The 14,989-nt window shown below is 44.8% G+C and overlaps 1 protein-coding gene across 2 annotated transcripts in view; it reads left to right on the top strand.

The window, feature by feature from the left end:
- The window catches only part of LOC135455263 (ATP-binding cassette sub-family A member 9-like), a 31,258-nt gene extending 16,580 nt beyond the window's left edge, over positions 1-14,678 (top strand). The window contains exons 20-39 of one of the 2 annotated variants that reach the window (XM_064728341.1): positions 146-312; positions 1,039-1,166; positions 1,542-1,679; positions 2,159-2,272; positions 2,604-2,774; positions 3,124-3,234; positions 3,852-3,986; positions 4,980-5,045; positions 5,834-5,925; positions 6,402-6,522; positions 6,839-6,956; positions 7,409-7,500; positions 8,444-8,616; positions 9,824-9,899; positions 10,140-10,234; positions 11,759-11,878; positions 13,057-13,197; positions 13,422-13,501; positions 13,582-13,637; positions 14,185-14,678. In XM_064728341.1, the coding sequence (XP_064584411.1) occupies positions 146-312; positions 1,039-1,166; positions 1,542-1,679; positions 2,159-2,272; positions 2,604-2,774; positions 3,124-3,234; positions 3,852-3,986; positions 4,980-5,045; positions 5,834-5,925; positions 6,402-6,522; positions 6,839-6,956; positions 7,409-7,500; positions 8,444-8,616; positions 9,824-9,899; positions 10,140-10,234; positions 11,759-11,878; positions 13,057-13,197; positions 13,422-13,501; positions 13,582-13,637; positions 14,185-14,283 (2,293 nt within the window). In that variant the 3' untranslated portion in view covers positions 14,284-14,678. Of the gene's footprint in view, positions 1-145; positions 313-1,038; positions 1,167-1,541; positions 1,680-2,158; positions 2,273-2,603; positions 2,775-3,123; positions 3,235-3,851; positions 3,987-4,979; positions 5,046-5,833; positions 5,926-6,401; positions 6,523-6,838; positions 6,957-7,408; positions 7,501-8,443; positions 8,617-9,823; positions 9,900-10,139; positions 10,235-10,529; positions 10,600-11,758; positions 11,879-13,056; positions 13,198-13,421; positions 13,502-13,581; positions 13,638-14,184 lie in introns of those variants that run through there. The other variant, XM_064728342.1, reaches the window with a different exon arrangement.
- Positions 14,679-14,989: the final 311 nt, after the last annotated feature.

The following is a 14,989-nucleotide window of genomic DNA, read 5'->3' as shown; positions in this document are numbered from 1 at the left end:
ATTCTATGAAAATTGGCAAAAGTTTTCAACAGAGCTTTGGGTAACCTGAATATCATCCACCACTTCCAGCACACAAATGCATTCTGGAGGCACTTCTGCTGAATATCTCTTTTCAGACTGTTTATTCATCTCTTTCTTCACGCAGTTTGCTGCTCTATGTGGTTTTTCTGCTTCCTCTGGTGGTGCAGCTGTGCGTGCTGGGAGGCTGGCAGAGTGTGAGTGCCTGGCAGCTCTCTCCTGCCCGGTACTTCCTGCCCCTGGGGAGGAAATCCCACCTGGAGACCACCACCCTCCTGCTCTACAACCACACAGGTGAGGGGAGAGGCTTCTCCTCATCCTCCCCAGCTCTGGGTTCTTGCTGCTCCAAAGGAAAACGCAGGGCAGAGCAGATGGTGTGGATGAGGAGGATGCAAGGAGGGGATGAAGGATTTAACAAGGGAGGAGGGATTGTCTTTAGAGGGTTGTGGGGGAAACCTATTGTGGATTCAGCAGCTGGTGAGACCCTGATGGGAGATGTGCAAAACGGAGATGAGGTTTTCTCCCTGCCACAAATCCAGGTCTCTATCCAAGCAATTTCAGAGTGTGGGGTCCTCAAGGCAGGCACCACACTCCAGGCTCATTCATGCTGGGTCAAGTTAATGAGCTGCTTCCAGAGTTTCACCTTCAACATTCCCATGAGTGGATGATATTTCATATTATTCAGCCAGAGAATGACACTGGTATCTTCATCAGACAGGTCCAAAAGTGCAAAAACTTCATTTTGTAGCACTTCAGGAGAGGCTATGCAAAAATTCAGTCTGAAATCCATTAACTTCCCAAAAACTAATGTGCAATGATGCAGCACACATGTGCTGGCTGATCCCCATGGTTATTAGATTTCTTCTGGTTTTGTTTGGTGGTAATGGATTTAAAATAAAAATTTTAAAAAATTTAAAAAATAAAAATTAAAATTAAAATAAAATAAAATAAAAATAAAATCATCAAAGACTCTTTTGTTTCCCAGTGTTACAATTCCTCTGTTTTTGGTTTTCACACCAGGCACAAACATTGATGACTTAGTCCATCTGCTCCAGAGCCAGGATATTACAGTGGAAATAGCAAAGGAGGAAAATATCACAGAGGAGCTAGAACACAACGGCGCTCTACGATTGTTCCGCGAAGATCAGGTGAGGATTTTTCTCCTCTCCCTCCAGTCTCCTCACAACAATTGAATAATTAAGCAAGGTACCTCCATCAGCTCTCCCTGTGGGATGGCCCTGTTGACTATTTACAAAAATTTACTACTTACAAAAATTAGGAAATGTTTTGAGCAGTGAAGTCCATGCTAGAGGAGACCTTATCTCCCTGACCCTCCACCTCAAAATACACATTTTTAGCACAGCAATACAGAATTCCAATACCTCATAATTTGTTTTTTTTAGCAAACAAGGCATAAGCAAAGCTGTTCCAGGGCTGGATTTTCCTGGTGTGCTCCTTTTCTACTGCTTCCCTGCAGGTGAGAAAAGCCAGGAGTTCTCACCTTGTTTTCCTGCTCTTTGAAGAGCTACAGGTTCACCGTGCTGTGCCACTTGGAGGCTGTCAACTGCTTCCCAGTGCTGGTGAACGTCATCAGCAACGCCCTGCTGAGGTCCCTCAACTCCACCAGGCACATCCAGGTCTGGAGCCACCCCTTCTTCTCTGTAAGTGAAGCCAAAAGCCGTCAGAAAACCATTTAAAGTCTCACTAATCCATCAGATTTTATCACATGTAAATCCACCTTCCTTCACGGTGCCTCTGGAACCACCACGTTTGCCTTCAGGAAAATCAGATTTTTCCCGTGTGGGTCTCAATGGCTGCTGGGTGGAAAGGGTGGCTGGGAGGGTTTCTCCAGGCGGTTCTTTATTCTCTCCAGCACGTTATTCAAGCTTTGGCTCATCAGTTGGTGGAAGAGGGAGCTCCCCACAAGTCTGGGATGGAGGAGTGTGTCCTGCACCACCCATCTGTCCTCACCAGCAAGCACTTTGCATGGCTCTGCTTTGGGAAAACCTTCCCAAATTTGGTTTCAAATCCCTCTTTTTGTTCATACTGCCCTGTATGTAGTCCATGAGAAATGCAGTAAAATGAATGGTAAAATGAATTGTAGGCATTTTCCACGGATGCTTTGTTCTTCCCTTTTCAGATGAACAATCCAAAATATTGGGATTATGTTATGTCCGTGTACTTCGTTTATACGCTGCTTTTATTCCCTGGTTTTCCTCCTCACTTTGCCATGGGCTACACGCAGGATTGCAAGGTAAATTCCTTGGGATGGGGCAGGTTTGGGGTGGGCAGAAGGGATCACAACTGCACTGCCAGAAGGATGTTTGAGTGCAGAACCATGGAATCATTTAGGTTGGAAAACACCTCTGAGGTAACTGAGCTGTGATTGGCAGCTTGGGGTGTTTTGACCCTTGAGAAGTTTTGCAGCCAGCACCAAATATTGAAAGACAAAAGGGGGTTGAATTTTACCCCAGAATCACAACGGTGATTTTATTCCCTGTTCATTTCCTGGGGCCATTCCCATGGGTGCAGTTGGCCAACCATGCACGGGCAATAAACTACCCTTTAAAATTGTGCCTTCCCAGGTGGGAGCTCGTGCCCAGCTGAGGATCTCGGGACTCCTTCCTTCGGCCTACTGGTGTGGACAGGCACTGGTGGACATCCCACTCTGCTGCATCCTGCTCTTCTCCATGTTTGGGCTCCCGTTTGCCATGAGCAACAAGATTTCTGGCAGTGCCAGCATCACCTTCGTGCTGGTACATCCCATTCTGGTCCTTGGTGCTTTGCTTGGAAGGGGTTGAGGGAAAATATTTTGTATGGGGGCAGCTGAGACACTCTGGGTGCAGATGGTGCTAGAACACTCTTGGTCCTCTTACTGACCTTCTTGTTTCACCTCCTATCCTTTGGGTTTCTCCAGCTGGAAATAAAAGGCAGTAAATCTTGCCTTAATGTATTCTTTACACCTCAGAGTAAAACTGTGGTAATTTCTAAATGCCCTGATCTTACTCTGTGATCATTTCCACTGCTCCCTGTTGCTATAGATGGGTTTCTGGTGGTTTACCTCACTCCATTTTCTCCAACAAAAGCCTTTTTTTTTCCCTTTAGGTCACGGGGATGTTGGGTCATGGAATTTCCCTCGTTCTCTTAATCTATCTGATCTCCTTCAGATTTCACAAAGGATGGAGCTCTGATCTTTGGTCATTCATCCTGATAATGGTGAGCACATGGTTGGATAATGCACTGCAGGGATTGCAGACATGCTGAGATCTTGAGGATGAGCTAGATGTCAAAACACCAAGCAGAGATGTGGAGCAAAAACCTGGGTATGATTCATAGCAGCCAATTCTGTATTAAATTTGTGTCACCATGTTCTGCTGCCACAATCCTGCTGTGACACGGGGGAAATACCTGGATCCAGCCTGAACTGGTGCAGGAATGGAGACAAAAAATGGATTTATCACTCTGCTTGACACCCCACATCCAAGGGATGTAAAGTGCTGGGACAGGACCCACCAGGCTAGCCTGACCTGGAAGGAGGGGGATTATTGCCAAGGATTGGGATGGGAATGAACAGGATGGAATCCCATGTTTGGCTTGTCTGCTTGGAGCAGCCCTGTCCCTGGGAAGAAGTCTCCCCAGCTGGCCCAAAGCAGCAGCCAACCCTCAGACAGAGACAGCTGAGAATCTCCTGAGCCCTCTCTGTGTCTCATCTTCCCCAATTTTTTGTCCGTTTCTATAAATTCAACAGGGAGTAGCAGAGCTAGACCCACACAGTCTTAAGGAGCAGTTTAACCCTTCCCATCAGCTGAGTCACCCTCTTGTTTTATTTTCAGGTGTGCTTTATCTCTGTTATCATCAGCAACATCATCGACACCCTGGGCGGCCCCGTCTCCCTCTACGTTCTGTCCCTCTTGGTTCCTGTGTACCCCCTGATGGGTTTTGCCCTCGATTTTGAGAGTGACTCCCATGTGAGTGGTGCTTTTGGGCAAGGAGAGGCCTGAAACACAGCCCTGGGTCCTCGTGACCAAAGCCTGGGGGTAACTGCCCCAAAGTCTGGCAGTAACTGCACCAAAATCTTGGGGTAACTGCACCAAATTCTGGGGGCAACTGCCCCAAAATCTGGGAGTAACCACACACTGCAGGCTGGGAAGGCTGATCCTGGGTGGGATTTTCCAGAGCGCATCGTTAAACGACTCTTTCAGCTCAGATCTCATTTTCCAGCTGCTCATTAGAGCTGGGGGTGACTTCTTGTGCAGCTGTGACTGTGGATTAGGTAAAAACTCTTAATTCCTTCCATGCAGAGTCATAGAATGGAATCATGGAATGGCTTGGTTTGGAAGGGACCTTAGAGCTCATCTCCTTCCACTCCGTGCCATGTCAGGGGACACCTTCCATTAGACCAGGTTGCTCCAAGCCCCATCTAAGCTGGCCTTGGACAATGCCAAGGATGGAGCAAGCACAAAGTCAATCAGCTTGGCTTGACCAATCCTAAGAGAAAATCTGAAGCCATGGATCTGTCTTTGCATGGAAAAAAACCCCGAGTTAAAATTTAGAATACTCACAAGGGGCTGTACTCCATTTCAGTTGACGGGGGTGGTGGAAAGTCAGCTGAGAATTTAACAAAACCCCCAACTATGTGCAACACTGCTGATAAATGATAAATTACTGAGGGGTGAAGTCTCCTCTGTCCTGTCCCACTCACCTCCTCTCCACTGGGACCCAAAGCAGAGATGTTTTCCTGGGACAGGACATCTGGAAGGAGAATCTGCTCTGTGTACTGAGAGCTGTGACATGTTCTGGTGTAGGACCAGGGTTCCCAAAGCCAAACATCTGTATCTCTTCATCTGGGGAGAATCAGAAGTTTAGCAGATTTTCAAAGCATTTCTGAATGTTACTGCATTAAACAGAATGATACTAAAGAATTACACTTCTTCACTGAGTATTTTTTTTTATTCTTACAGATGCTGTGGGACTCTGAGCCATTTAGTTGGGCTTCAGGCAGTCATGTACTGATTGCTATCTTTGCAGTAAGAAAACATTTAACATTGCTTTTATTTAGGAATGTGGGTCTCCTAATGTCACATTCACATTCTCTGGAAAAATCCCTTTGCCCAGGATTTTTCTCCTGGGAAGCTGAGAAGCCTCAGAGAAAAAGGAAAACAATTCTTATCTCATTTGCTTCTCCTGTGTTGTGCTCATGTGGAATGTGTTTGGAGATTGTTTCATTGGGTTCTGCTATGAGTTGTTTTCACTCTTTGGCCAGTCAGGGCCAAGCTGTGTCAGGGCTCTGGAGAGAGTAACAAGTTTTCATTATTATCTTTTTAGCATTCTGAAATTATCCTTTCTGTATTCTTTAGTTTAGTATAGTTTAGTATAGCATTCTTTAATATAATATAGTATCATAAAATAACAGATTAGCCTTCTGAGAACATGGAGCCAGATTCATCATTCCTTCCTCCCATAAGGAAATACAATATCCTAAAGCCCCTCCTCAGTTATGAGGAAGCAGAAGGAGGTTCTGGGTGGGTCTGGATGACATTTTACCCGCTGTGCTAGAATAATTTCACACCTTTGAAGTGGGGAACGCAAAATGAAATAAGCCCAGATCACCTCATGCTGTCCTGGTATTTTATGAATTGGGGGTTTTCTGCCCTTAGTGCTTTCTGCAGTGTTGATTACCCAGAGTTTCAGTGTTAATAGGCCATTTTTGCATATTCTGTTTTCCCCACAAATTTTATAGCTCTGCCACCATCTCAGCGCCAGCTGTGGTGGGAGGAAAGGCAAGGCTGTTAATGTGGCAACCTCTGTTTTTCAGCCTTACATCCATTCTGTGCTGTTCATTCTTCTTCTTCGCTTTTTGGAGTTAAAATATGGAAAAGCAGTGCTGAGAAGGGACCCCATATTTAGGTTTGTATAAACACACATGCACATATCAGATCTGAACTCCCAGCCCACTGCTCCTTCTTGAAAACATTGCATTTGTGTCCCTATTTTTAAATATATTTTTTTAATACTGGTGATCTTTTGATGACTTCAATAGCCCCTTAAATACTGCAGTGATGATAATATAAAACAGCATAATATATAATATATAAAAAAATAATATAAAACAATATTTTACGTTATGTAGTGCCTCCACAGGATGTTGCCTGTGCTGTGGGATGTACCATCTTCTTTTTTTGGTAAAAACCAAAGATTATGAATGTCATCATTATCATCACCATCCCCAACAATAACAATAATGATGATGATTTTAATAGTAATCATTATAATATTGTATAAATTCAATCCCAGGGAAATTCCCTCTTTGGTTTATCCACAACGCACTGGTGGAGAACAGAGGTAAAGAACAAAATCCTAAGCTGAACCTGGTGGCTTTTCAGGATTTCTCCAAGAAAAGAAAGCAGCCAGCAGCACCCCAAGGAGCTCGAGGAGGAAGATGAAGATGTCAGAGCTGAAAGGGAAGCAGTGAGGAATGCTCTGGTGGCTCCCAGTCAGGAGGAGGTACCCCTGAGTGTTGTCCTTCTTGTTTTGTTTGATTTTCTACCTGGTAAAACACAAACCTGTGCAGGGCAGGGCTCTGGCTGTGTTGTTCTCACTGGGAAAATCAAAATTCCAAAAGTGTGGGTTCCCTCAGGAGAAGAAAGCTCTTTGAAGGAACCTGGATAATAAAGTGTCCTGTTGCACCTCATAGTTGTGGTAAACTATAAAACAAAGATCTTCAGAAGGTTTTCTGCCTTTTTTAATGGAAAAAAATCACTGAAGGATTGATGCTAGCCAAGGTAATAAATTAATCTTACTCTTTCCTCCTCACTTTCAGAAATCAGTCATTATAGTCAGCAATCTGTGCAAGGAATATAAAATAAAGCAAACTGGCTCACTTTTTAAGAAGAAGAAGAAAACAGCCACCAAGAACCTTTCCTTCTGTGTTAAAAAAGGTGAGACCTGTGTTGGACCCAGAGTTAATTCCCAGTTACCTGAGCAAGGACAGAAAGGTCAAATCTATTTGTGCTGTTGTTAAAGCACCTTCAGTCTGGGCTTGGTGTGTTAATGGTGCCTCCTGTTAATGGCCTGTGACTGTCCATTATCTAAAATAAAGATAAAATAAAGATCCTGGGGAGAGGGGACCACTTGAGCAGCGGCTCCTGGGAGCAATTCACAGCATCAGTTTTAAGTTGAAATCTTATGGGCTCTATGAGTGTGTATTTCACACAATAAAACCATTTATTTAATATGATCTTTGATATTAGTATGCTGCCTTTTCTATTTTTTCTTTTGTGGGACTGCATATATTGATATATTTCTTGTATATTTATGATTATTCTTATATATTTATGATATCTTTCTTGAATGGGGAATAGTCCTAAGAAATTCTGTGTATTGATTGCAGGAGAAGTGTTAGGACTTCTGGGGCCCAACGGAGCTGGGAAAAGCACAACTATCAAAATGATCACTGGAGAGACAGCCCTGACTGCTGGGCAGGTAGGATTCACAAGGGATGGGCCCATGGCAAAAATCCAAGGCTAAGCTGTCATTTTTATCAAGGCTGCAATTATTGTCAGAGCGTTACTGGTGATCAGGGTTTTAATTGAGTCCATCATGCTGTTAAATTAAATAATATATCAATAAGGTGATGGTGAGCTACTTCTAATTTTGATAAGCTGCTGCATCTGCCCTAACTGCTATATTTATATTTATATTTATATTTATATTTATATTTAGTATGAAATCACTCCCTCCCTGTGGGTTTCCTCACCTAAACCCCAAAATCTCCCCTGAACCACCCCTTGGGTGGGAAAAATAGTAAAGGTAAGAAGACTTTCAGAAAGCTGTGGCAGCAGAGAGCAGAGAACTCAGAGCTGGCTGCAGCTGCAGAGTCTGAAAGTAGAAAAGTTACAACAGTACAGCAAGCAAGGATATGAAACAATGGTTTGAGTTTTAGGCTTGGCTAAGATAGAACTTAAGACTGCAGAAAAATAAAATATGCCTAGCGTGTGAATTGGGGTTTTTAGAGTATAAAGGTAGAAGGTTTTAAGGTTTATAGCAGAAGGTTTTAAGCTGAGTATTGGAATATTGTGTGCTGTTAATAGAGAGCAGACAAGCCAGCATTGTGTGAAGCAGGTGTACTTTAATGTGCTTTTAGTGTACTTTAATGTGCTTTTTTCCTAGAACAACTGTCTGTAAGCTTTAGCAATGTGCTGTTGGCCAGAAAGCTTTTAAAATGCTCTGTAACAAAGAAATCTTTGGCTGCTGCTGGCTGTACATGAGCTGTTGCATTCTTCCAATTGTCTCAACCACGTACTGAGGCTGATAAAAGCTCAAGGAGCAGATCCCAGCAGTCCCACCCTGCTCCTGAAAATCCCCACCACAGCCCCTGTGCTGGGCGAGGCTGTGCGAGAGGACAAAGCCCAGCCTGGTTGTGCAGGTGCTGATGAAGAGGGGAGATGGAGGAGGCTCCCTGGAGCAGGGCCCTGCGTTCCTGGGCTGCTGCCCCCAGGAGAACCCCCTCTGGCTGGAGCTCACCCCGCTGCAGCACCTGAGGATCTACGCGGCCGTCAAGGGGCTGCGCCAGGAGGACGCGGCTGCTGCTGTGCACAGGTAACCTGTGTGAAAAACATCACTTGTTTTCAAAATGGTAAAAGTTTAATAGTAATTAAATGGTTGTAAAAATAATAATAATATAATTAGAGTAATATAATATAATATTATATAATATATAATATATATATTTATAATTATTTATATATTATATAAAAAATATAATAATTTGGGTTAGGACAATAGGAGACAATAGAACAGAGTTACAAAGTCCGGGTACCTTTTCTGGGCAAAATAAGCCCAAAAAAGGACGCACATTAACAGAGGATTAACCCTTAAAAACAACAGCCTGTTGCATATTCATACACCTCATACATGATGCATAAATTCCACTCAAACACAGGATTCTGTCTGGGCAGTGTCAGCTTCTTCCTCTGAACCGTGACAGCATCTTCATGGCTGAATGACGGGGGAAGAAATTCGTTTCTTCTGATAAGAGAGCAATAAATTCTTTTTCTCTAAAAGATTTAGGTGTCCTGTGGCTGCTATCTGGTGCAAGCACCTCATTCCTTTCTTAAAAAAATATCTCACATACACAGTTTCTATTTTAACATTATGTTATAACCTAAACTATATTTAACACACTACTACAGCATAACTTTCAAACATAACACATATAATATTCATTTTAATATTTACGAAAAGCCAATCATGAAATACACATTTTTCACGCATGGAGGGTTGGGATGGTTCAAGTTCCACCCCTCAGTCATGGGGAGGGGACCAGAGAGTCAAAATTCACAGAAGAAACCCAGAAATAAATGCAGGAAACTCAGCTGCAAAAGTGCTTTTGTGCTGTGATTTAGTGAGAGGGTTTAGAAAACCTCCAATTTTCCTGAGTGTGTTTGGTGGGGATAAACTTATCACTAATGCCCTCTTAAGAATGTTATCTTTAGGCAGCTTTTCTGAAATCTCTGAGGTTAGAGTCTGGCACCACAAGAAAGGGTGCTGAGCTGACACTGGCAAGGGGAATGGATTTGAAATGTTGTTGGCACTGGTGATGAGTTTAGAAAAGAGTTTGTGGCTTCTTCAGTGCACTCTGCTTCAAATAGTCACTGCATTTTAGTAGCACAATAAATGTTTAATGAAAACAAGCAGGAGTCGAGAGCAAGGGGAGAAAAGCTCCTTTTTCTTGTCATTTTGGGGACACTTGATGAGAGTATTGATTTGGAGTTATAAAAATGCTCTTTTTTCATTTCCCCCACAGAATTGTGAACGCTCTGCAGCTTCAGGACTACTTAAACAAAAAAGTCAGAAAATTACCTCCTGGGATAAGCAGAAAGGTGTGTTTTGGCTCACTGCAATGCTCAAACACTAATTAAAACTCCCCTTTCTGAGTGGAGGGGCCAAGCTGTGCCCTGATCTACCCGGCAGAGCCTTGGGCTGGGTGGGGTGATGGAAATGAGCCTTCCCCAAATCCACATTTTGTAAAGCACAATTCCCATAAATGAGGAGGTGCTGTCCACAGCTGTGTGTGGGCTCAGTGCCAGGAGGTTTGGCTGAGTCCCTTCTCTGTGTCACAGCTGTGTGTGGCACTGTCCTTGCTGGGCAACCCCTCCGTGCTGCTCCTGGACGAGCCCTCCACCGGCATGGATCCCAACGGGCAGCGCTGTGTCTGGTGAGCAGGAAAATGTTACAAAGAGAAATGTTCTGGAAGTTTTGTTCTGATTCTTATTACTCTTTCTTTTAGTTACTGTCAATACATTTTTCTTTGTACCCTTTTGAAGTTTTGAGGCTACTTTGCCTTTCTCCTAATTGCACCTCACAGTAGGAAGTGAGTGCATTAGTAGTTACACCACACTCATTAGCCAGAAAAATCTGAAAATTGGAGAAATCTCAAATTAGCAAACCAAAACCACTACAATAAATTGGTGTTCCCACCATGGGAAAGCTGTGTGGCCCTGTCTTGCTAGGCAATCCCTCCGTGCTGCTCCTGGACGAGCCCTCCACCGGCATGGATCCCAACGGGCAGCGCTGTGTCTGGTGAGCAGGAAAATGTCACAAAGAGAAATGTTCTGAAAGCTTTATTCTGATTCTTTTTACTCTTTCTTTTAGTTTCTGTTAATACACTTTTCTTTGTACCCTTTAAAAGTTTTGAGGCTACTTTGCCTTTCTCCTAATCCCGCCTCACTGCAGGAAGTGAGCGCATTAATAATTACACCACACTCATTAGCACATTAGCCAGAAAATCTCAAAATTTGAGAAATCTTCAGTTAGCAAACCAAAGCCACTACATTAAATTGGTGTTCCCACCATGGGAAAGGGATGGGAAGCCAAAAGGAGATTTTAAAAGTTACATGGAAAGGGTTTTACCCCATCCACAGATGGTGCTGTCCCTCACGTTGCAATGGTTCTGTTGGAAGATAGATTTCTTGTCTGTCTCTAACTCAGGGATGAAAAACTATTTAACCTTCATCCTTTTTGCAAGATTCAGGACAGTCCTAAATGGGATTTGGGAGAATTCATGAAGAGACTTGAGTCAAAAGTATTTTTTGTCATTATTTCAAAGCATTACTGTGCGCTCATTATTCTAAAGTTGCTGCACGTGAAAATTTTATTCTTATGTTTGGAAAAAGGCTTTTGGATGGACAAAGAACAATGAATGTCACTGACATATTTTCTGAAAAATCCCTTTGCTAGGATTTTTCTCCTGAGAAGCTGAGAAGCCTCAGAAAAGAAATGTAAACAATAATTATCAGATGGCTGTGGAATTTGGTCTGGGGATGGTTTAATACAGGTGCATCTTTGATTGATCTCATGTGGTTGTTTTTAATTAATGATCAATTACAGGTCCAGCTGTGTCAAGGCTGTGAGCAGTCACAAAATTTTATTATTCATTCCATTATTTTTCCTTGCTAGCCTTCTGATAAAATCCTTTCTTCTATTATTTTAGTATAGATATAATATAATATAATATAATATAATATAATATAATATAATATAATATAATATAATATAATATAATATAATATAATATAATATAATATAATATAATATCCTAATGAATCAGCCTTCTGAAACATGGAGTCAAGATTCTCATCTCTTCCCTCATCCTAGAGACCCACAAACACCACCACAAATGATATTTCTAGGACGGTTGGACTTTGGTTTTTTTTTTTTTTTTTTTCACTCTGATTTTCAGGAAAGCCATCCGGGATGCCCTGAAAAGCCAGGAGTCAGGAGCCATCCTGACCACACACTACATGGAGGAGGCAGAGGCCGTGTGTGACCGTGTGGCCATTCTGGTGTCGGGGCAGCTCCGGTGAGTGACAGCGCCTGGCTGGGCTGGAGCTCACCCAGGCTGCTCCTCCAGCCTCTCCTGCCAGGGGTTTTATTGGGATAACTAGAAATTAGTGGAGAGGGCATGCCTGAGTTGTCTGGCCCTTGGGTGAACAAACGTGGCACTGTGGTATTCACCCCACAGACATTTTGCCAGGTGGATGGTATGTTTCACGCCGACAGACACTTGCTGCTGGCCTTGGTGCCGAATGATGTGGTGTTTCACCCCACAGACATTTTTGGCCTGGTGGATGTGTGGTGTTTCACCCCACAGACACTTTTGGCTGGCTGGGTGTGTGGTGTTTCACACTTGGAGACACTTTTAGCTGGATGGATGTGTGGTGTGTCACCCCAGAGACACTTTGGGCTGGTTGGGTGTGTGGTGTTTCACCCCACAGACCCCCCGCCTGCGCTGGGTGGTTCCCCCCACCTTTGGCTGTGGGTTTGGTGTGTCACCCCAGAGACACTTTGGGCTGGTTGGGTGTGTGGTGTGTCACCCCAGAGACACTTTTGGCTGGTGGATGTGTGGTGTTTCACCCCACAGGCACTTTTGGCTGCCTGGGTGCTGCAGCTGGGCCAGTGGGACAAGGCCAGGCCTGCAGGAGCTCTGAGGGCTGCAGGATGGAGCTTCCCCCATAACAGGGTCTGCTCCTCAGGTTTCGCTCTTGCTTTAAGGCGATGGTGAAGGAAAGGAGTCGGTTCTGATGGAGGGTTTGGATGCAGAGCTTTATTCTGGCCCACAGGCCTCTGAATGCAGCACCAGCTCCAACAGAACTCCCTGAGCCCGTGGTTGCTTCTCCTTTGAACCCCGGGGAGAGGGGCAGGGAAGGGGTAGGGAGACACCAACCAGGGACAGGAGGGGAGGGACAAAGGGACAAAGGACACCTGGATGGCCCAATGCCCCCCAGGGGTAGAGGGCATCCTTTGAATCTGCCAATCACTGAATGCCCTTCTGGAATTCCAGGACTGACAGACAGTGCTGGGAAGGGGAAAGGAGAGGTGACTGACACACCTGGGAGGGAATTATCAGGGAGGGATCCGAGGTTCTGATGTAAACCCTGAAATCACAACATTTCATGAAGTGTGCCATGGTTTCCTTCTCAGGAAGGAGCTGAGGTGACAATGATTTCACTGTCACCTCCATGCCTCCCTGCCCTGCAGGTGCATTGGCTCCATCCAGTACCTGAAGAACAAGTTTGGCAGAGGATATCTCCTGGAAATCAAGGCCAAGGATGCAGAGAGCTCTGATGCTCTGCACGCTGAGGTTCTGAAGATTTTCCCGGGTGCAGCCCGCCAGGAGAGGTAACTGCAAAATGTGGGATGAGGAGGGGATTCAACACTGCCTCATTCCTGAGAACATCCCTGGTGGGATGGCCAGACACAGCTGGAGAGGGATGAACAGCTCCCTGGTTTATAATGTCACCACATCCTGCCCTCCTGTGGTCCCAGCAGCAGGACACCCATGAAGGTTTGACCCCAGAACCCCAATACAGAGCAAGAATCACCTTTTCTTCTGTTTCCTCAAGGTTCCCCTCTTTGCTTGTCTACAAGATCCCAATGAGAGATGCCCTGCCCCTGTCCCAGTCCTTCTCCAAGCTGGAGGAAGGTAAGAGCAAAACCAGGTGACTTTTTCAAAAGGCAGAGCAGCAACTGCTCATTTTCAACCTTTTCCCCATTTCTCCACAGCCAAACGAAGCTGCGGCCTCGAGGAGTACAGCTTCTCCTTGAATACTCTGTCTCAGGCAGGTGAATTTTATTTGTGCTGCAAAGGCAGGAGCAGGGACCAAAGCTGCAGTCAAACCCAGGCTGGTGCAGTAGCCAAAAGGCAGCTCCACCAAAAAACTGCCTGAGGGTGGTGGGTGAGGAGTTCTCTACTGGCAAAATGGTGGGAAATGGTTTGGGTTTTTTACTGCTGAGATTTTTCATGGTTGGAACAAGTCTGGATGAAGTCTCAGACCCCACTTGGTCAAGATAAGCACACAGCACATCCAAGGAGGGAGCTGCCCATGCCCAGCCCCTCTGGGTGCCCTGGAAACAACAGATTATTTATTGCTGCTAGTACAAGGCTGGTGGCAAAGATGAGGAATGTTTAAGTCAATGCATTAATGGGGAAAACCTGTATGGAAATACCTACAGGCAGGGGATCTTGTCTGGTTACTCCAGAGAGAAGGGAGGCTCAGCTCCTGCTCCCAAAAATCCTCCCCAGACCCCTCCCAGGGCTGCAGAGCTGTGCCTCCTGCAAAGGAGCATCACAGATAAATAACCCAAGCATTACCTTGCTCATTTCAGGTGTTTCTGGAGCTCTCCCGAGAGCAGGAAAAGGAAAATTTTGATCTGACTTTGGATGGGACTTTTGACTGGAAGCAGCTGCAGCAGGAAGAGTGTTGAATGCTCATTTATGCACTGCTCAGTATTAACCAAGCTGCACATATTTACTGCCACTCTCAGTGTGCCACGGGGAGGGGAAGAGGCTCCTCTGTGCTGCAGAAGGTGTTTCACCTGCAGGGCTCTCTGCTCCAAGCTGCACTTTCAAAGCTGCCTGATCCAATAGTGCCTGCCCTGGTGAGAGCCCTTGGCAAGCCAGGCAGGGTGAAGCAGGAGAACTGGAAGCTTTGCAGAAAGAAGGGTCGTAATCCATCCCTGGGGATTAAATCTCTCTGGATCTGGGAATCTGGACATGCTCTGCCCTCCTGGGTTCCTTTCCCACCTATGTCTGGGACTCTGCCTGTGATGTGTTCTTACTGGAATTTGCATTATTTTATAATGCAGTTGTACCATTTTTATACCCTTCCAATAAATGCCTCTATAGAACAAAGTGCTCATTCTCATCTGTCATCATTGCTGGGGACCCTGAGGAGCAGCTCCAGCTGCCTCCCCTGGGGATGGGGTGTGACCGTGTTCACAGGGGACTCAGGATGAGGGAAGGGACGAGGATCTGACTCCATGTTTCAGAAGGCTGATTTATTATTTTATTATATATATTACATTAAAACTATACTAAAAGAATAGATGAAAGGATTTTCTCAGAGGGCTGGCTAAGAATAGAATAGAAAAGAATGATAACAAAGGCTTGGGCTGTGATTGGCCATTAATT

This window comes from Zonotrichia leucophrys, chromosome 18 (genome assembly GCF_028769735.1).
Source record: "Zonotrichia leucophrys gambelii isolate GWCS_2022_RI chromosome 18, RI_Zleu_2.0, whole genome shotgun sequence".
Lineage (NCBI taxonomy): Eukaryota > Metazoa > Chordata > Aves > Passeriformes > Passerellidae > Zonotrichia > Zonotrichia leucophrys.
Note: the sequence above shows the minus strand (reverse complement) of the source record. Positions and strands in the feature narration are given on the sequence as shown.